The sequence below is a fragment of the Acanthopagrus latus genome, chromosome 1 (genome assembly GCF_904848185.1).
Source record: "Acanthopagrus latus isolate v.2019 chromosome 1, fAcaLat1.1, whole genome shotgun sequence".
Taxonomy (NCBI): Eukaryota; Metazoa; Chordata; class Actinopteri; order Spariformes; family Sparidae; genus Acanthopagrus; species Acanthopagrus latus.
Window position 1 is genome coordinate 20,456,435 of NC_051039.1, and position 21,794 is coordinate 20,478,228.

A 21,794-nucleotide genomic window follows, 5' to 3' on the forward strand; every position below is an offset into this window, starting at 1 on the left:
GAATGAGTCACAAGTACTTGTGTTATTTTATGTTTGCGAGACAGTAAGTGTTCATGTGGCAAGACAAAAAAACATTAATCTATTAAATTACATCTGAAGTAGAAGCACCTTAGGCATGGAAGGAAAACATCAAAATGGATTCCCTATTCAAAGCTGCTGTTTTTTTTCTGTTTTGTTTGTTTTTTAAGCCCACACATTACAGTGATGTTAACTCGGAAAATAAAACAGAATAACAAGTGGACAGTGTACACATTTCGAAGTTGTAGCCTTGGCTTCTGCAAAGTATGTTTCCAAGTAGTATTACATCTGATGAATTACAAAAGCACACAGTTGTAAAAAGGTAAAACAATTTAATGCCAACAACTTGGTTCTGTATCTTGTTAACAAGAAATTAATTACTGCAAGGCTGAACATGTTGTGCCAATCAGCCAGGATTCAATGACAAAAAGTCACTGTGGCTGTGTGCAGATGATATCTTTTTTTGATCTGCTGATTTTGAATCATCTTTTACCTGCCAATGTATACAAATGTTTGTATTTTCTTTTCTCTCTATGTGGCAATTATCACAGAGTATCTTTTTAAAAAGCATGGGACTTGGTAGGGAACCTGTAAAGCCAATTAAGGTATATTAATTAAGGTATATTCTGTATTATTGGTTTCACTGATTTTTTTTTTCTTTATTTGATTTTTTTTAATTTTCCAAACTGGTTGACCACCATTGGTGCTCTGTACTTGTACAATTTAGGTAAAGGTAAAGACAAACATTTAATTATTAATAATTCCTACAATATTATGAACATTTCTCATTTAGCAAGCACTGCTCCATTCAACACTTGAATGTTGCTGAACTGATGAACTGCTCCATTCAAGTGTTGAATGGAGTTGCCCGCTCTAAGCCTCAGGTGGCTTGTAATTGCAGATTGTTTTCTTCTACATGTTCTGCATACAAGTGAAGAAAACCTGACAGTGTGAGTGTGCAAAAAAACAAAGGCTGCCACATGGGGAGATACAGAGCAGGAAGTGAGGCATCCGCTTGATGATATGGTGATTGATCATATGCTGGTGTGACATGGACGCAAAAGGTATCTCCACATATGGTAACAGAACTGAACCATAGATGATGGCATTTGGGAAGCTTTGCCACTGTGTGATAATGAAGTCATGATAACAGATGGAAACACAATGTATGGAATAAGACTGAATTGAAATGTTACTACAAATACAGACTTTTTGTTGCCTGACTGCAGGTATATGCACAAAGACCTGTCCATGGCAACACAGCAGGAAGTCGTAGAGCATACCACTGTGTACTCCTACAGTAGGTGTCCAATCTTGCCTTCCTACTGCCAGTTCTGCCATCTGCATGTATTTGCATCTGACATGGTACACCCCACTCATTCACACTAAATCCATATGTTGGTATACACATATACACAGAAGATATGCCTACATCTGTCTGTCTATATGTCAGAATGAAATAAATCTGTGTTTCTATGTCATCCTGAAATGATCCTGTTATGCAGCTGCACATGGTACAATGATGAATGTGTGCACACGTGTACAAGAAATTATACAAGGTACATCCATGGGGAAACTGCATCTATGACAGTCATAAAATGTGTTTACACCACCTGCACAGACAACAAGGGTAGTTGAGTTCGCATTTCAGCAGGTGTGAATGTGTGTGTGTTTCATTTAGATGTGATCAGATGGGCAGAAAATAAAAAAAAATAAACTGTGTGAGCATGGACAAACAAATATTGCTCTGCAGCAGGTGCGACCTTGGACCTGCTATTTCCCATGGGGACAAACACAACAGCCAGGAATGAACGGTATTATTACCCACACACATATAAAAGCACCAGTGCAAGTACACGCTGCTGCACAAGCAGACAAACACAAACAGAAACATCTCCCCTGCCAAACAAGTAAACACACACACACACACACACACACACACACACACACACACACACACACACACACACACACACACACACACACACACACACACACAGACTATCATCAGGGGTTGAATTTGAAACAAATCAGGCAAGGAGGTGGAGTTAAAACAGGACAATCTCTTGTCTTTGTAATGTCTGTTTGTTCATTCCAACAGGCAGCCTCCCCTATGGAGAATGCACACAGATGACAAAGCTTTCGTGTTGGGAAAATAAATGTAGCTGACAGTAAAATTGGATGCCGTTTCAGACATATGAAAAGGTTGCTTTTGTGAAAGCAAATGGAGAATTAAAGGAATCTGTTGCCAGGATAAGCTTTTGCAGAGTTCATTGCTCTGGATATTTGCATTTGTCAGCACCTTGTTTGAATTAATGTCCACATATGAAACTTGCAGTCACAAACACACTGGTGAAAGGATACTCAGCAGGAGGATGATGTGAGACTCGGCCACAAACTGAGCCTGACTGCTGCCATGGATATAACTCTGTGGAGGAGAGAAATAAAGGAAGAGAGATGGATAAAAGGGTTACCCATTGTTCGTTCCAACTGACAAAAAGTTCATTCTACCCAACATCCTCAGAAAAATACATAGACGGCAGAAAGAAAAACAACAAATGAAGGGATCATAACCCTAAGTGAAAAAAAAAAAATCTTGTACATGAAGTTACAGAAAAAGTAAACATCTGGGACCATCCCAAGAGAGAAATTTCTAATAGCTTCTGGACATCTCCCCAATATAAGCCAACCTGGTCATGGCTGTAGTCAAGATGGCATCCTGTTCATAGCTGTGTGTGTGTGTGTGTGTGTGTGTGTGTGCGCGTGCGTGTGTGTTGCCTGTTGTGAGTCATAAAGATTTCTCTCATATGGCGCATTGGTGTATAGAGGTGCTATCTCTTTACTGAGTGGGCAGGGAGGTCAATCTAACCCAACAAGAACACCCATTCATTCAGACACAAGCAAGATTGTATGAGGTCACATTAACTCCCTTCTAAATGGAGACTTGTTCTGTTACATTTGTGGCTGTATGTCTGGTCACAGAAGAGGTTGGGGGATGGGGGTGAAGACTGATTCTTAGACGCATCACCAAAAGACTGTCTTGACAGAGAAATGTAATTAAAAGAAGAAATGTGAACCCCATTACTCAACATTATGATCCCCTGAAACAGTTGAGACTGGGCTGTATATTTCATATGGCTTAACCAACTAGATGATGAAATATATCCACTGTGAACATGCGTCGTGTCTATGCTCTAAGCATGGCTACTTATTTAAGTTTTAGTGAGGATAGAAATAAGTGTATCTGCTTATTTCATTCGTAAAACATTAAAAACATACTTTGTTTTGAAAGTAGCAAATGGTCACATAGTGAAAAAAAACAATCATGTAGAAATTAAACATCAAGATGCATAGATAATTGTTTTGCAATTGTACTGTAGCCCTCTGTATCAGAGTTGAATTTCGAGGTGTCAAAAGGGTCCCACCCCTAGGTTACAGGCTGTCCTCAGCTGTCCTCATCACTGTCAGTTGCTAGTGTTCAATGTTTTTATTAGCCCTAGAAAATAACAATGTTTTAAGGTTGCCTTCGTTGAGGTAATGCAGCTATAATTATGGTCCCTGGGTGTAGTGATGATATAGCCATTGTAGAGGGTGAGAGTCATTATCCTAGCCCTATAATATAGTTTACCATTAGATGATTGTCTAAGTATTGACTTGTATAATTAAGGGTGTCAGGTGGTCAGACATCTTTGCAAAATGGGCTATTTTGACCAGTTCCTATTGTTTTGAGGGTTGTTTGAGAGTTAAAATTATGCTTAGAATAAGTGACTGGTAACACTTAGGGTAAGGACAGCAATGTAAAGTCTGTACATCCACTAGTGATGCTTGACTCTTACAAGATATTTGTCTGTAAATACATTCCAAGTAGCCAACCAGTCTGCTGCGTAACTTTAATGTGTCAGTTTCATCTGTGTAGATCGCCATCTTTTTCATTTAGAACCTATCGTCTCAACTACGGAAGAAAGTTTCCCACCCCAGCACAATGACAAAGACTCAAACCCTGCACAAGCTGATAAGATGTCAAAAGCCTAATTTGAATTGCATCTGTCTGTTATGAGAAGCAGAGAGACAGACAAAGGAAGATAAAGTTGAAGTCTTATGGAAATAAGACAAATAGAAGGAAGTGTTTCAGTGTGTTTCTCATTGTTGAATCCCCACAGATTATTAGCATCTAGGTTTACGCCACATCTGGGGTCTGCTTTTCCACTTGACTGCCCCAGTGTTCATTTCTTTCCGTATCAGACAGGAATAAGGACTGAACGATGAATAGAAGATGACAAAAGAGGAGGAGTAAAGGGTGGACAGCTTTTTCTTGCTTCAGTGGAGAGAAATGAAGAATTTTTGCACTTGAAAGCCGACATAAAGCCAACAAAGACTCAAGATTGAAACAGATCCTTTTGTCTTCAAGTCAAACCTGTTTCTCTGTATTAGCTGATTACAACTACTTTGAAAAAAAAGTTTTATTTCAAGGTTGGTTGAAGATTGCCTTTTGCATTCTTAATCACTATATATGAAACTCCAAGTGCAACTCAATAGTGTCATGAATTATATTAAATTATATTTAGTTAGTTATATTCCAGATTATTTAAAGATAAAAGGTACAAACACAAGTGTTAGGACACTAAAAGCAAAGCAACATCTTGTGTTTTGGCTTAGCTCGCACAACATTCTTCATGACATTTGGCCTCTGCACAAGCATGCACATGAAATTTAGGGGAGTGACTTGGGTGCTGATTAACTAGAATTGTTCACTGAAATGAGGTGTGGTTTTGCATTATGATTGCCATGTCCGTTGAAAAAACTGAAAATGGAACCTGGCAGGTGTTTGTCAGGTCCTCCCTTTAGCCTCTGGTAGCCTTTCCTACCCTTATCCAAGCTTACACATTCACCAGTGTTGGGCAGTAACATTGCTACAAGTAGTGGCAAAAACGTAGTAAGTAGCTACAAAAACACTACTAGTTCAACTACATTTCTCAGTAGCATGGTGGTAGCAACACTTTTTTTCAATCAATAGCTTTTCAGTAGCTTAGCTTGATTGAATTATGTTACTTGATGGAAAGATGGCAGAGGGTGAGGAGGACAGAGACAAACTGATACAGAGACAAAAAGACAAACTTAATTAATAAACAAATACAGTAATGTTACATATAGGAGGTAAGAAGTGGGGAAATGAGGGAACAGAAAAACATTTGAAAAGTTTACAGAATTACTTTTGTGATTTTTAACCAGCCAAGGGTACAACAAAACTGCAATGTTAAGAGAACCTTAACAAAAACTATAACTATGCTGTAGCTTAGCTTGCTACATTTCTCTGGAGGGTAACTTTGGTGTAGTGAAGCTTAATGTAGATCCAAGTAGCTTGCCCAACACTGACATTCACTGAGCTACCACTTTATAAGCACCAATCCACAGCCAATGTACTTCAATACAACAGCTCAGCAATCAATCCTGCATTTGTAATACATTATGGGGTGGACAAAATCTTAGAAACACCCTTCCATATAACGCAGTACAAGTCAACAGCAACACAAACTGCTGTCATTAATAAAGATATAAACACAAGTACAACCTTGATACAGTGTGACACAATAATAATAATAGTTCAATCAACTTTCCTCTATAAAGACAATATAATCGGCAACTTCTTAAAATAAACTACTGATTAATGGTAACACATTTGTGCAATTTCTAATGAGACAATATTCTCAGATTTTGGAGAAAACATATGGTGATATTTTTACACAAGGATACTAGAGATAGGATGATATGTTTAAAATGTCTTGAACATCCTAGAATAGCCTATAGGCAGCTTGTATTGAAGAAAGGTCTGGCTGCACACATTCTCTTCCTGGGACAGCAGAAGAAATGTTCTGGCTTGTTTATATTTTTTAAACCCAAGCACAAAAATCCTAGGACATAAACCCCTACAAGATAGTGTTTGGGGAACTTGTTTTGCATAAAGGGAGGAGAGCCCTTGCATTCAAATTGCCCAAATTCCCACAAAAAGAAAAGAAAAGAAAAAGAAACAAAAGAATAAAAGCGGGTAGAATTTTTCTGTCATTGGTAAAACTAAACAAACATTACTTCACACTATGTTTCAAGAAACAGCTCGCTTTCCTTATGTTACCTCCTCAACATAAACAGAACCTGCAGATAGAGGCAATGAGCAAGAGTGGTGCTGGGGGATAAAAAAAAATCCTCAATCCATGGCCAGGCACTTCCAATTAATCTGATAGATTAGAATGTAGGAGTTCAATTCATTAGTGCACTGAGCCCAGTGTGCATGTGTTTCCGTGTATGGAGCTCTGCATGTGTATGCTCAAAGTAAATGCGTCTTTGTGAAGACTGTTTCAGGAGAATTTATTTGTATGAAACAAACTGTGTGTTCATTAGAAAGATGTAAGACATTGAGGTGGTCTGGGGATAAAAGCCACAGCTTGCAGAGCTAACATGGAGATGAATGGAAGAGCTAACTCTATAAATCCTTCTATTTCTGTTACCTACACAGTCTAACTTATGTATGTGTGTAAAGACCAATGTTGTCTCTGAAATGTGGTTTGGTGCCCTATTTAGCCAAACATTGTGAAAAAAATGACACATTTTATATTCATTTAAATGGCAATGGACTGAGACAAATTAATCTTTTTAGATTTCCAAATAATATATAAATGAGGAAAGTTTCAAGTGCTTCAACCACCAAATAACCACTACATACTCATAACATTTAATATTTTAAGATAACTCCATTCAAAAAAGGTTGTAGACTATAAAGAAAACTTTCACTGCACCACTGCTTCAAACAAGCTGCTTGGGTGGAAATAAAATGCAAAACAATCTGACAAACCTTGAAGACAGTTGTATTTACCCAGTCTGTTAAAAAGTGCTATCAACTTTATTAGTCCGAAATTCTATTAAAAACAAAAGGTTTAAGGATAAGACTCTTCATGGCTCGACCTTCATAAATTTAGGCAGGTTCACACTGTTGAGCTGTCCAGTGCAACTTTAATCTGCAACTACTCTGATTAGTGTGATGGATGAGTTTTTTAAGAGACCCACGTCTGTGAATGAGGTTGAAACATTGGGATTAACAAAAGAAAATTGTCTACTATAGTTGAGCTAAAATAGGCAAAGTCAGTCAACCCAACATTGTAATGAGAAATGTTACCTCTTGTTAAGGATAACATTATTGTGCTATGTATTTTTCAGCATTGATCATTGTTCAAACACTTTTTAAAAGCAGTGATGTTTTACAGTGGGTTGTCTAGGGCAATCGAGAAAGCCGTTAGTATTCTATCCACTTTTTATTTACCACATGGGTGTAATAAATATCTAAAATGCACTGAATAACTTTAACACAAAAGGAAGTCAGTACAAAATCTAAACTCAATGAAGAACTTATACCTTAGAGTGTCTCAAGGAAATAGATGGGAAAAGGTTAGCTCAATTAAAAATCCAAATATCAACGTTAAAACTCTCAAATATGTATAGACCTTTACCAAACACTGAGGATCCCCTGAGGATCATTTCCTATGTCATTTTTCATTAGCATGCTCTTAGGATCAAGATCTCAGGAATGTACGTGTTTACATTCTTTCTAATACAAGAACTAAGATGTGAACAGCACTGAGTGTCTGTGTTCATGCACTCATTTGAATACACTGGCATTAAAAAGCCTTGTTTATATAAGAGCTGCATGAAGCAGCCCATTTGTCAGACTTTGTGGCAAATTGGGTGTCTGCACCAATGCAGGAGTGTAATAAGCATTTACATACAGACACAGATGAAGACTATAGGCATCTCATATGTTTATTACTGTATTAAAATGAGGTTGAAAACACACTTTGACAAAGTGGCTGTCAGTGATTTCCTTAATGTGCCACATCTAAGTGTGCTACATCTCACAGAAATCACAACAGGAGTGTAAGATTAAATTAGTACTTGGAATCAATAGCAAGTTATGTCAAGACAGATATGTATATGAGCCAAGAGTATACTTTGTCCTTCCTTCCTTCCCTTGCGTATTCTTGCTCTAAAACCAGACTATTGTATTGTAATCTGTTAATAGCTGTGGGCCAGTTAACCTTTACAAATAGCTATATTCATCCTTTTCCACCCTGTATCATGTGTTTGTGTACTGTGAGTGTGAATGTGTGTTTGTGTGTGTTTTGTTCTATAAAGGTCAGGAGGCACTCAGACAGGAAGAGGGATAAATGAAAAGTCAACAAAGCAGAAAGAGCAGAGAGGAGAAAGAGTAAGTAACAGAAAGCGAGATGGGGTGGAAATACAGTATGTGCTTAATTTAGATTTGACCGTGTGTATTGTCGTGACTGGGTATAATGACAGGAAGTGAACCTTGCAAGGTACACTGGGTAAAAAGAGTCAAGTAAATACCTAAGTAGTATGAAAGAGAAAACCAAGGTAGAGGACGGTTGTGGGACCAGTTTAATATAAACATGACACAACAAGCACTGATGCGAGCGCTGATGTGAGCTCAGTTTTAAGTCAACTGAAAATGTTGAAACTACACTGAACAAAAATATAAATGCAACACTTTTGTTTTTGCTCCCACTTTTACTGACTGGTTTTCTGACCCCCCCCCCAACTAAGCAAAACTGCACATTTCAGTGTGGCCTTTTATTGTGGCCAGCCTAAGGCACACCTGTGCAGTAATCATGCCATCTAATCTACATTTTGATATGCCACACCTGTGACGTGGGACGGATTATCTTGGCAAAGGAGAAGTGCTCACTAACACACGTTTAGACAGATTTGTGAACAATATGTGAGAGAAATGGTTCTTTTGTGTATAAAGAAAATGTTTTAGATCTTTGAGTTCAGCTCATGAAAGATGGGAGCAAAAACAAAAGTGTTGCGTTTTATATTTTTGTTCAGTGTAGTATCTAGTAAATACTTATAGTGGGGGTAAAGTGGCAAGGCATTATTTTTGATTGACAGATGAATAGAAATTAAGTATTTCTCAGTTAAAAGAGAAATATGCCGCACCGATCAAGGATTTAATGTCTAACTATCTGAGAGCATATGGGTGGGGTGACTCATTTGGAACAGCAGAGGGACTATGGGTACGTTCACTGAATCCTTCATTTGAACAAATATTGAAGTCTATTTTAGGGATTCAGGTGATGCTTTAAAATCTTATTATCTACTCACTGTTTATGCAGTTCAATGTTTCCATACTCCACGGAGAGTTCAGTATAATTACCCAAGAGTCAATTAAAGCCATTTAAAACCTGTTTTCTTTTTCTTCTGAAAACATGTCAATCAGTAAATGGAGGTGAATTTTTATTCCCTCAGCAGACAAGCAAGTTTTTTTTTTGTGTTTTTGTTTTTCTGCGACATATGGGGAATTTCATCCGGTGGCAATGAGATGTAAGAAAGGAGTTTAAGACATACATAAATAATTGCTGTCTCAATCCAGACTGTTCAGATAAAACTGGACAGCAGAGAAGTGAAAACAACAATTGTTTTTACTACAACTGAGGTGCCTTAGAGCAAAGCAGCTTATCCCCAATTGCTCCATTGAAACTTTTCAATAGCCAACAGCTCAAGCAGTACTAGGTATTTAACAGTTATGAGAGTAAGTGGGAGACAGTGACTCAGATGTCCTGCAGTTTAAAGCTGGAATGACTCCAGCATTTAAAACATAACTTTTACAGTGAGATCTATCAATTCCAATGTATTCGGTTTTGCAGTTTCACTTGGAAAGACATTGCATGCAGAGGATTATGTAACAAGATGACCAAGTGATTATGTCCCCGACATGTACAAGCCTGGGTTTCTGCAGGTTTGACCAAGTCAAATTTAAGACCTTTTCAAGACCATTTTGAACTAAATGTAAAACCTACACAAAGTACGAAAAAGTAAGGAAAAATGCAGATCCAGAATTATTTACCAAATGTATTGCCATTCACAGAGCAACTCAAACAATGAAAAATGGAGTGAGCGCATGTGTTAAGGGTTTTTATAGTTTTCATTAGTTTTTAGTTTAGTTTTTTATCTAGGAATTTAATTTAACTATAATAACCCTGGTGTGTGTGTGTGTTTGTTTGTGTCGGTGTTCAAAGCACCTCCACTTTCAACACCGGAGTTGAGCCGATGGTTTGAATGTCGCTTACACTACACACTGATGTCCTCTCCAAGCCAATAGTCAAATATTTGCAAACAGCTAATTCAAGTGACAGCAGTGTTTCTTGAAAAAATGAAAGGTTAGCAGTAAATGTAGGAGGCCTCCCACTAACAGCTGCCAAAAGCCATCAACCAATCATGTGAAATCAGCTGGTAATATGGAAAAGTCATCAGGATAAGGAAGTGGTTGGTCAGAGTAGAAGCCAAGAGAGAAACAATGACTGAAATGCTTCACAAAGAAACCTTTGTCTTCTCTGAGAGTCCCTGCCTTCCAGGCTGAGATGCACATGTTACACTTTGTTATTATTCTAATTTGTAATGTTCAATACATCTACTACTCTCTTTCCTTTTATTTTCTTTCCTCTTTTAACCAATCTTCTCTCTCACATGACTCAGAAGTTGCACAGCTGTGTGCGAGATGTGGTTTTGTTTCTTTTGCAAGCACATGTGCATGTAGTATTTTAAGTGGCTGTGTCATGCATGCAGGAATATGCATCAGAATAAACCCACATCCTGCTGCTGATGCGGTCAAAACTGCACATATAAAATGACAGAAACCATAACATGCTGGAGATTACCACTTATTTTGTTGTTCTGTTCAAGGTGTTATTGATGACGCATCACATTTCCGATAAATGGCCTTGCCTGTCCTGAGAATCTGTAATTGTTCTGCGAGGATCTTTTTTTCCCATCTCTTTACATTCACAGGTTGATAGAGGATTATTTGGTGCACTGTGTGCACAACTGGACACAGAGATACCGTGTCAACAAAATAAGAAAACACTGCATTTATAGGCAAAGAGCCTCTAGGCAGCATAACAGCCCTGTAAATTTTGAATAAATGGAGATAACATGCAGCCTCAATCTCCCTACTAGATCCTTTTCCATAAAAGCTTATTTTTAGTCAGGTAATTAAGATATGTTGGTTTTAGCTATGGCCAGTGATGTCACTCAGTTACCGTATTTTTAATACTGGAACTATACAACCCTTATAACCTCCACATTCCATTTTGGCATATGTGTGCGTGTGTGTCTGAGCGAAAATGAGCTAGCAGTATTTTCTTGGCTGCACAGTAAGACGCTCACTACAATTTCATCTGCTTGGTCGTGCCATTCGTCAGTTGACAAATCCTTTCAATATAGTCTACCTGGCCTCGCTCGCTCATCATTTTAAAGGAATTACACTGTCTGGGGAGAGAAGGTGAGAGAGGAGAGTGGGAGATTAGAGAGAGAGGTGAGAGGAAGTAACATGGAAAGAGGCAAAAGTAGAACAGGAAAGATAAGACAGGTATCTTTCAATATTGTCTGCCCAGTTCAAGCTATTCACTGTCAGAGGACAGAGAGAGGAAAAGAAGGATTTAAAGAGAGCATAGGGATACAGATGATCGTAGAAATGGTGTAAAGAGAAGGAGGAAATAAGTAAGAGATGAGGGCCATTTACACAGGATCTAATGTAGCTATCCCTGCTGCTATTTTGGTTGAATGGCTACAAAAAGCAATCTGGCCTGGAAGCTCAAGAAAATGTAGTTGGGTTAAAGCATGTAGGTCAATGAGGCTACTGCTTTAGAGGAAATGGAAGAGGGAGAGGACTGATTAAAGTTAGGCTATGAGGCCTAGGAAGCTAAGCCTGTGGGGGGCTTAACAGCAAGTTATAGCATAATAGAGGCAGACCTCAATAGGTCCACATAATTTCGCACGATAGGGCCACATACTAAACACAATACACAGCTATACAATTGAATGCAATCCAACACAACAGTGGAAAATGGGAATACATTTTGTCCTAAAATATTTACATACATGTTGGCAGCAGAGTATTCGGAACGCAGAGGAAAAAAAATGGCGCCATAGAACTCAGGCGGCCTAATCCAAGTCCCTCAAAGCCTGGAGCTCCCAAATTAATTTGAAAAGATGCAAATTAAATCATGAACAAGCAATGGAGATAATGCTTTTACTTCAGATTGGGTGCAATTTTGGCCCAGCAGCAGCGTGAAGATTTGTACTTTGCTACAACCCTGATTTATGTTGAAGCTCCAATAAATATTTTGTAGACTACATAACTTCACCGGATTTTCCATCTGCATGAAGCTGAGTAGATAATGACTGATTTTTTTTGGGTGACCTGTTCCTTTAACTTTCTGGGCAAGTAGCTGTTCTACATGCTCAGTACCACATCTTTTATGACCTGCTCACCTTTGCATTTGAATCAGATGGCTATTGCACCCTATAGTTAGAGAATTTGTGTCTTTATCTGAAATGCTGTTTCAACATTTTACTATGTCACTGCCTTAATGTTGCTCAGCTCATACAAAGCCAAGAACAAGAAAGGAAGACAGCAGACAAAGGCGGCATGCAGGTGAGAGTGTTTCAAACTAGCTGACTGTACTTCTTTCTTAGGAAAACCATGATGTGTAGGAGGACAGACAGATATGTGAAAGTGAAAGAGAAGAGCGGGCATGCAGAGGAAAGGGAAGCAGGCAGAGGGGTGGAAAGGGAGAAAGAACTGATGTAGAGAGAAGAAGTACAGAGCAAGGGTAGAAGTACTTAAAAGGGTGAAAGAGGGGTTGTTATGAATGCAGGAAGGGTTGCATTGAGTAAAAAGAGCTGAGATTGAAAATAATCAAATAAAGTGAAAAAGTGAAGTGATAAGTAAATGTAAAAACCAGAGAGCAGGCTGCCCTAACATCTAAAATACATCATCATATAATTGGGCCGATAATACTATTTTGATATGTTTAACTCTGCACTTATATAAGTCATGAAGACGGACCCTGAGTTGATTAAAAATTACCATAACCAATGAAAAGAGTCAACACTAAGGCTAAAGTTGTGATATTGATAACCACATTGTCCTAAAGCAGTTTGGATACAGCTGGGTGGATGGATATAACATGGCAAAATGATAAAAAGGGGTGATGGCTGGGGACTACAGCTGAGCGCTACATGGGATGAGGAGTAAACTTATTTGTTGTCAAGTCAAGGCAAACAGAACTAGACTGATAGAGTGTCTTTTACACAGAACAAGTGAGAGGGGCTGTACTGTATGACACAGGAAGGGACAAGATGGAAGATGTGATGCTTTTCTATATACTTTTTCCTTTGACTTTACAGTATGAGTTTGTTTGTGCACCTGTGACTTCGGTCTCTGCATGTACAGAATTGCCTTTTCCTACAACATCCACAGTGCATGTATGACACTGTAGAAAGGTTTCTGTTCATGTTTGTTAAATGCATACATAGCACACATCACATGACATGCTTTTAAGTAGATTTCCTTCTTTCTATTCATCTCTCTCTCTCTCTCTCTCTCTCTCTCGCTCTCTCTCTCTCCCCCTCTCTCTTTTCTATCTCCTTTCCTGCCTCCCTATTCCTTCCCCCTTCTCCCCAGCCTCCCTCATTTTCTCAGTGTGTCATATTTTTATTTTAATTTCACACTTGGATGAACAAACTTAAATGATGGCCAGCAAAACTACAACTGCAAATGCTACTTGTGTCTGTGTTTGCACACATGCTGGTAATAAGTGGCAACTGTCAAAAAAAACAAAACAGAGAAAGTGTATAAAACAGAGGAGGGGGATAATGGATAAATAGATGATAAAAACATAGTGATATTAACAAAAAATGGCTGCTCCCAGCTGTCCAGTAACATATATACCATCTCAGCAGTGACTTTGATACAGACGTGTACATCTTACATGGGGCAAACATCCCTTGCAGATCTTTCTATGCTGATCTAATACAACTTCCCTCACTACATGATAAAAAAAATATATAATAACTCTCAAAATACTGTTTCTCCTGAAAACACAAACCATTTGTGAAAAAAGATAGATAGCAAGAAAGAAGGTAGGAGGACAGTAACCAAGGACCAAAGAGAAGAAAGATGAAGGACAAAAAGAGGCCAATAAGAGATGGACAGTTGAATGACAGAACAAAAGTGGAAGGATTATATGAAAAAAAACTGACACAAAATTGGATGATTGGATGAATGAATGGATGTACCGTATAGAGATAGAAGAAAAGATAATGTGATTCATACCACTTGTCCATTCTGGGGATTTTTGTGGGCGTAGGGAGGACCTCTGATGTGGTTCCACATCTGGCCGGAAGTCATCGCAAAAACTACACACTATCACAGAGAGAGAGAGAGAAACACAATAATGAAACATTGTAAGTGCAGAAATATCTATAACAGTATTATTGTGATTTTTAACTGAGACAATATAAAATGTATCCAACTTAACATATGACTCTAAACAAAATCTTAAGTCTTTTTTTTTTTTTTCAAACAGGCAGAAAATTGTACTAATAAGGTGAGGTTAGTCCACTCAACGTGTTTCCGGTGCACTTCCACTTGACTTATGTCACTGACTTGTGAGTGTGGATATTTTATGCCAAGCATGTATGACTTCTCACAGTCCATTTGAAGGTTCCAACTTTAAACCCAAAGAAAGAGTGTGTGTGTGTGTGCGTCATACTAGTGCAGCCATGGCCCATCCAGTCTTATTGTATATGAATTCCAAGTTGTTCCTCCTCAGATACAGCAGACCTCCGACCAGAGACACCAACAGAGCCAAAGCAATAGTCCCTGAGTAATTAGGAGGACGGAAGACACGGATCTGTAGGGATGGAGAGAGAAAGGGATGAAGCACAGGTAACTTAATTATTGATTATATATTTATAATATTTATAATATGAATAATATGAATAATTACATTCATATACTGACTGATTTCCACAATGCCTTACTACTGAGCCTTTTTTAAAAGAGAATGTGTTTAGGTTTCAGTATCCATTTCATTTCAAATGTTTAGTTTCATATTTCCTTTATTGACTGTTGAGGAAGCTCATACAGAGGTTTTAAAATGAAAATGAATGAAAAATGAAACCAGTTACAAAATTCCAACTCACAATACTAGATGTTCAACAAAGGGACCAACCTTGAATCTGTAAAATCATTTCAAAAAACCTTGTTATAGTTAAGTATGGCAGGTCAAATTATGAATATGTAGGAATGTGTGAACAAGTAAATGAAAACTTTTCCTTCAAAGAAAAGATTATTCAAATTTGTACTACACCTTTTTGTGAGTATTGAGTGTAGTGTCAGGTAGTGAAATCCCACTGCACAGTTATAAAACAAGTACAATAAATGAAAATGAAGGTTTATTTTGGTCATGCCTTTATGCACAAACTGAACCCTGAAACAGTTCATCATGACTATTCTGAAGAAGGTCATTTCAATTAAAATACAATAAAAAGCATGGATGCAGCTATTTTTAATAAGAATAAGAATAGCTCTGCAAAATTCTGTCTGCGACCATGAAGCCAATATCCCAGCCAAACATGTTGTATGCTATGAGTAAGTGCAAGAGTGAAATGTTCCAAAAGGAAGACCATGTACAGCATGTGTGACAATCAGTTATGTGTCACCAGTGGAAATGTGTGTACCCGTGTGTTATGAGATTAAACTTAAGGAATGACTGCAAGATCTTCCAACAATCTTCCAACATAAAAAGTAGCATCACACAGTAGCCATGGTGATTTAGGTAAACTTACCTTTTTTTATTGACTTAATAAAGTAAAGATACAGTGAGCTCTAATGATGTGTAACATAATGCACATACTGTAATGTTTAAACCTAAAAAAATATGGTATATTACGATCCATTACACTATTTCTATCATTTTTGTAAAGCTGTGAACTATGCAACAAAGAACAGAGAAGAAAAGGAGGAATAGTAGCTGTTTGCACAACAGTACTAGCTCTAATACATTCGCCATCAACCCTTATTTTCATTCTGGAACACTATAGGCTCTTAATCCAAACAAGGACTTCTCCAGCCGACTTTCATTCCAGTTCCTCCATCAAACAAATATATTCATCTAACCATTTTTTGATCATATATCTATCCTTTCATTTTTCCTTCTGTTCCGTTCTGTATTTCATGAGGTAAAGTCACATTGAAGTGCCTGAAAGCTAGCACTTAGTGTAAGTGCTCCCCATCGTCTTCTCTGAAAGGCAGCCTTTTGAATCCAGATCCATCAACAGGATGTCAGCAGCATGCTTGGACTACATCTACTGGTACTTGGCAGACAGTTTTTTCAGGAAAGATGAGACTGTAGTCCGACGGTCGACGGTTTGATCTCTCTCGAGCCAACATCTTAAGTGCCTCCAAGCTAGGGCATCTAACACCCACCTGCATAACCCTGATCCCTGGAGGTTTATGAGGTCATGACATTGTCAACATGGCATATAAGGCTATAAGAGCCTTCAAACCTGTTGCGGAGCTGATGGTGAAAAATTGGTTTGCAGTCCTAGAACTTTGTTGGACGATGGGCAGTTTTAAAAAACCCAAATTTGATGCCCACATTAACCAAAATGCAACATGAATGGCAAAACTTCAGACAGAGATACAAGTGTGTTATGTATGTAGTAGCCAATGTAGCTTTAAGCCCCTCAGCTGAATCAGTAGTATCGAGGCACACTTTGTGATATTGGCGAACATTATACAGTTGTCTAAAGAAATGCAATATTGTGCCACAATGATACATGTGAGCAACCGTGCGTCTCTTGCAAATTTGTATGTTTGAATGGGAATATTTCTGTATGTAGTACCTGAACGTCTGTGCGGTCCGCAATCCACTTAGCCAGCTGTTCTGAAGCAAATCCGATTCTTTGCAGGTCAAATGTATCAGCTCTCTTTGGCTTTCCCTTCGCTGGGAAATGCATGAAGGTTGGAGCGCTGTTCATGTTCAACTAGAGAGAAAGGAAAAGATGACGGGATGTCAAGTTACTGTAATCTCTGATTCGCCATACACACTGAATATATAAACCAATCCAAAGATAAATTACATCATCAATTATAACATCAACAGATTGATGCAGTATCACAGGTTTAGACTTAGTCGCTTGCTAGACTTGCTGGCCTGTCTTCAATGGGTAATGTTTTATCCCTCTGTTGGACTAATAAAGGAATTCTAATTCTGATTTGTTGACTCCAAATATAAGTTATCTTAACATATTCTAAACATTAGATGGCGAAAGGCAAAAATGTCCTTTAATCAAAAATCCCTCACATAATACTCTAGGCTCTGTTTATCCATGTATGCAGCAAGAATTTCAATTTTCTTCTGGATTTTTAATTTACATTTAATTATTGCATGAAAGAACTGGTGCAGTAGACAGTAAATAATGCCTTTAATATTTTTTGCTTGGCATAATATAATTCTCTTTCTGCCTACCTAACACAGCCTTCTTTAAATTTTCATAACTTGTTTGAACATTCAGCAGCCAGCAAATGCTACAATAAATAAAAGTATATCATTACTGTGACATGCATGTTATAATAGCGCGTATGCCAACACTGCCATTAATGTAGGAACCAGCAACTCACTGTGATGACAAACAAAAGCTATCAAAGATCATTAGATGTAAGAAACTGCATCAGTGCATTGTATTTATATCAGGTTATATGCTTCTCTGCGTCTGTGCTTTTGTGTGATGATTTGATTACAGGACAATAAGTGGGTGTGTGTTGGCTATCACAGCTAATAATTGGATGGAGAGAACATCTCCAATAATTCAGTCCTTGCGTAAATATATTCCATTACACACACACACACACACACACACACACACACACACACACACACACACACACACACACACACACACACACACACAGCTGAATAAAGAGAATTGGTAGTACTTTCTACTTCCTTCCTCTCTCCCTCCCTCCATGTTTCACACCTACTTAACTCCAAATCCCAGGACTCCCTACAATTATCAACAACAATAAAGTCAACTGGTTTGCTCTCTCCTGCTTTTTTCCCCAAGACCCATGGACAAATAAAGAGGAGGGACAGTGGAGGGAAAAGAGCAGAGGAAAAGGAGATGGAAGAAAAAAAGAGAGGAGAGTTGTGCGGATTACTTATCTATGTTATACATGCAGCCACCTGTTTCTTTAAGTCATTGAGGTGAATTATGGATTAGATGCATGTGTGCATGCATAAATATGCATACAAATCAAGGGACATACATAGATATATAAATGCCCTTTAACAACATAAAAAATATGTATTCATGCATGGACAAATCAACCCACATATAAAATCTATAATCTATGAGATAGACAGCTGTGGGTAGAGTTATGAAAAACAAAAGGCCTAAAGGAAAAGTACAAAAGGAGTCACAGGCAGGAGGGCAAAGACATCACAATTAAATTAAAAAATAAAAAAACAAAAAATGGCCAGCAGCAACGACAGGCAAAACTGCAGTGAGAAGAGGAAGAAAAGAAGAAATATTAAAGACTTAAGGAGCATGCATTAATTTCATCTTTACTGGATTTAATCAGTCTAAAAGAAATTAAGATAAAGAAAAAAGCCAGGCTATTTCTGCCTGAGCACAGTTATTTAAAGTTCTAAGAGTATAAAATGTAGACTAAAAAAGGACAACAGGGAGTCAACCTCTGTATCAGAATCTTTTTCTGTATTCTGGAAGGTACGGAGACAGCAGAGAGATGTGGGTGTTGCCCTGAGTTGGAGAGTTGTATACTTATCAAGTAAGTCAGATGTCATAGAAGCCACATCAGAGAAAAGGAATAAGTTTATCTAGTTATAAAAACATATCTGACTAAACAATAGTGAATAACGCTATGATACCTGAGTTTAACATTAGATTCTCTTGAGAGTGTTTGTTTGTGTTTCTGGTTTGTTGGAGAGCCCATTCATTGTCTCAATTCTGATGTCGCAGGTAGGATACAATACAAATGTGTGTATAGTCACAAAGTCACAACCACTGTGCTTCCAAGTAAAAACCTCCTGTACACCAATAACTTCACTGTAATCTGTGTATGCTTGACCACCATTAGAAGCCAGTCATTTGACCTTAGGTAGATTATTATGTTAGAATAGATTATGTTTAAGGGAATAATAATGTACTGCATATCAATTTGGCTGGTTTTGTTTCTAAAAGGAGTCAGCGACAGGCAGGTAGATGTTTACGTTGAAATCCATGTCTATGTTGTTGTTGTTCATGTTGACGTCTATGTCTTTACAATAATTCCCACTGCCCAAACTGAAGTTCACCTGTGTAGCCTTTCCTTTTTTATGTCTGATGACAACCTAATGGACAGATTTTTTTTCCAGTTAATTATTAGGCAATAATTGTGATAATCTACATAATGGCTTAAATCATTTTAACAGTAAAATTCACACATCACATTTCTTAAAAATAAATAAATAAATAAAAAAATCAGGAATATTTGTTATTTCTATTGTCTTGTATGGCATAATATTATTTTGGTTTGGACTGTTGGTTGGATAAAACAATATATTACTTTGGCTCAGATTTTTCACCATTTTCAGACATTTATAGACTAAACCAATAACTGAGAAAATAATGATCAAAAAAAGCAGGAGGTACCTGATCAAATCACTTAACCGTAAAGAATATTAGGATATTTATACGGAGTGCTGTGGATATTTCACGTACTTGTGGCTTTTCTTCCCATTACATGACTTATGAGTGTTGCTGCTTGTGAGTGGCTTGCGTACTGTCTGCATGAGTCATTTTATAATTCTATTACCTTTTTGCTTGTAAGGTTGCATGTTTGTCCTTGGAAAAGTGTCCATGTACATATGTACATATTTTTGTACCTGTACCTTTTTTGCTTTTGTGCTACTGCATAATGTTTTGCGTCATTGCATTTTGCTGTGTTTACTTTTTATCTAAGGTTTTTCGGTAGATTTATCTGCTGAGCTACTGTTGAAGTTCCAGGCCATGACTTTCTAATAGAAATCACCTGGTGGGCGTATTGAACAGAATAAAGAACGAATAGATGTAGAAGAGAGAAGAGCAACAGGAGGAGAAAGGGTTGAAGGTGAATATGGTATAAAGGAAAGAATTTGCAAGGAATTGATTTAAATCAGAATCTTTGACCCACAATAACACCTTCATTTTATATCAAGTTTTTCTTTGTATTTTTATTGAGCCAAAGCAACCAACATAGTATGTTTTTACTTTACTGAAGGCGGAATCCAAAACAAGAAAATCAGCAATTAGCTGTTGGTACCCATTATTTTTTTATTTTCTAGTTCTATTTACTTCTTTATTTAATCTGTCTTATGTCATATGAATCTTCCTTGTAACACCTGAATTATGTATGAAATTAGAAGCCCACCAATTTTGCAGTCAAGCTACCACACGTGCAACGAGATGCACTAGTGTTGTAGTAGTAGTAGTGTTGCTGTATATTCAACACTATTGTGTTAGTGTGTTTTCTCACACTCTTGGTTTGGGTTATGATGAGGGACATAATCCCATAGAGAAAAGAGGGTGTTATCCAAGCAGAGGGATGGGGAAGGGACAGAGGAGGAAAAGGTAAAGCATACATGGTGCGACTTGCACTAGGGTGAATCCATTTAGTATTGATAGTACAGGAAATGACTAGTTATAATACCTGTTGGAAAACATCGGCTCCCTCATCGTAGTCCACTACCGTGAAGAAGAGCTTATTTGAAAATGCAGATGAGTAACGCCACGAGTTAGCCAGGACCTGGTACTCCTCATTCGCTTGCCTGTAAGACAGTAATGAAAAAGATTTTAAGGAATGAACCACAGACAGAAAATGTCAGATATAAACATGTAGAAAACTGTAAGACACTTGCTTTGTCTCAAATGTGCATACTCAATTACCCAAGGTACAGCAGATATCACTAAAGTCAAAGGTCACAAATAATTAAACATAATCTTAGATCTATATTGCTGCAATTGTGTTAATGAGGACTGTTTTCCCAGAGGACAAAAACCTGAACAAGTGTAAACATTATTAACAACTTTTTAAGTCCCCTAACTGGAACTGGTTTCCTTCATCAGTGAAAGAATGTGGATTTTCATTTCCGCATGACGAATAGTTTAGTGAAAAATCAATAGATCGATAAAAATAACTGATCTGCCTTCTGAAAAACTTCAGATTTTCACTTATATAATTTTCATTACTTTAGCAGAAGGTTCTTTAAGATCGCACTGAGTTCTTGTTTACAGTCACTAATTCTTTTTATATCATGTTTTACAAACCTAAATGCTGGTGACAAGTATTGTTATCATAAGGGAAGAGCTGAAAGAGAAACTGTTTTGTGCAAACACAATGTTTTGTTTAATTTGTTGTCAATAATTCCTTCTGAGTCTGTTTTTACAAATACTTGGTTTACTTTGACTTTTCAGTTTTTCTCCAATTATTAATCTGCTCTTATCCCCTAGAAGGCATTATTTTGATTCTGACAAGCTATGGGTAGAGGCACAGCACAGAGGATGAAAATAATGAATTTATTCATGAAGACCAAATAAGGGGGCAAAAAAAGAACAACAGCACACAAGAAACACAACCAGTGACCTCAAAAACAGAAGGCAGAGAAAAAGATAGGGTTAAAAATAGAGGAAGTATGCAAAGGTCCAACGTAAAAGAGACTGCAACAGACTCTAAAAGGATGCAGAGTCAGAAAAGGGAGAAAGAGAGAAGATGAAGGCAGGAGAAAATAAAATACTCTAGATCCTCGGCACCGTCTCCATAATGGAGAAGATGATGCATTTTAATTTCTCTCTTTTTAGAACCTCATTTGTTTTATTTCAATTTC

At 37.6% G+C, this 21,794-nt stretch overlaps 1 protein-coding gene across 1 annotated transcript in view; it reads right to left on the bottom strand.

Moving 5' to 3' along the window:
- Positions 1 to 21,794, bottom strand: part of LOC119026272 (tumor suppressor candidate 3) — a 68,960-nt gene that overhangs the window by 12,007 nt on the left and 35,159 nt on the right. Inside the window, exons 3-7 of the mRNA XM_037110519.1 lie at positions 20,621 to 20,738; positions 16,777 to 16,917; positions 14,640 to 14,780; positions 14,201 to 14,290; positions 2,383 to 2,446 (exon numbers count right to left, since the gene is read on the bottom strand). Coding sequence (XP_036966414.1) covers positions 2,383 to 2,446; positions 14,201 to 14,290; positions 14,640 to 14,780; positions 16,777 to 16,917; positions 20,621 to 20,738 — 554 coding nt within the window. The remainder of the gene's footprint in view (positions 1 to 2,382; positions 2,447 to 14,200; positions 14,291 to 14,639; positions 14,781 to 16,776; positions 16,918 to 20,620; positions 20,739 to 21,794) is intronic.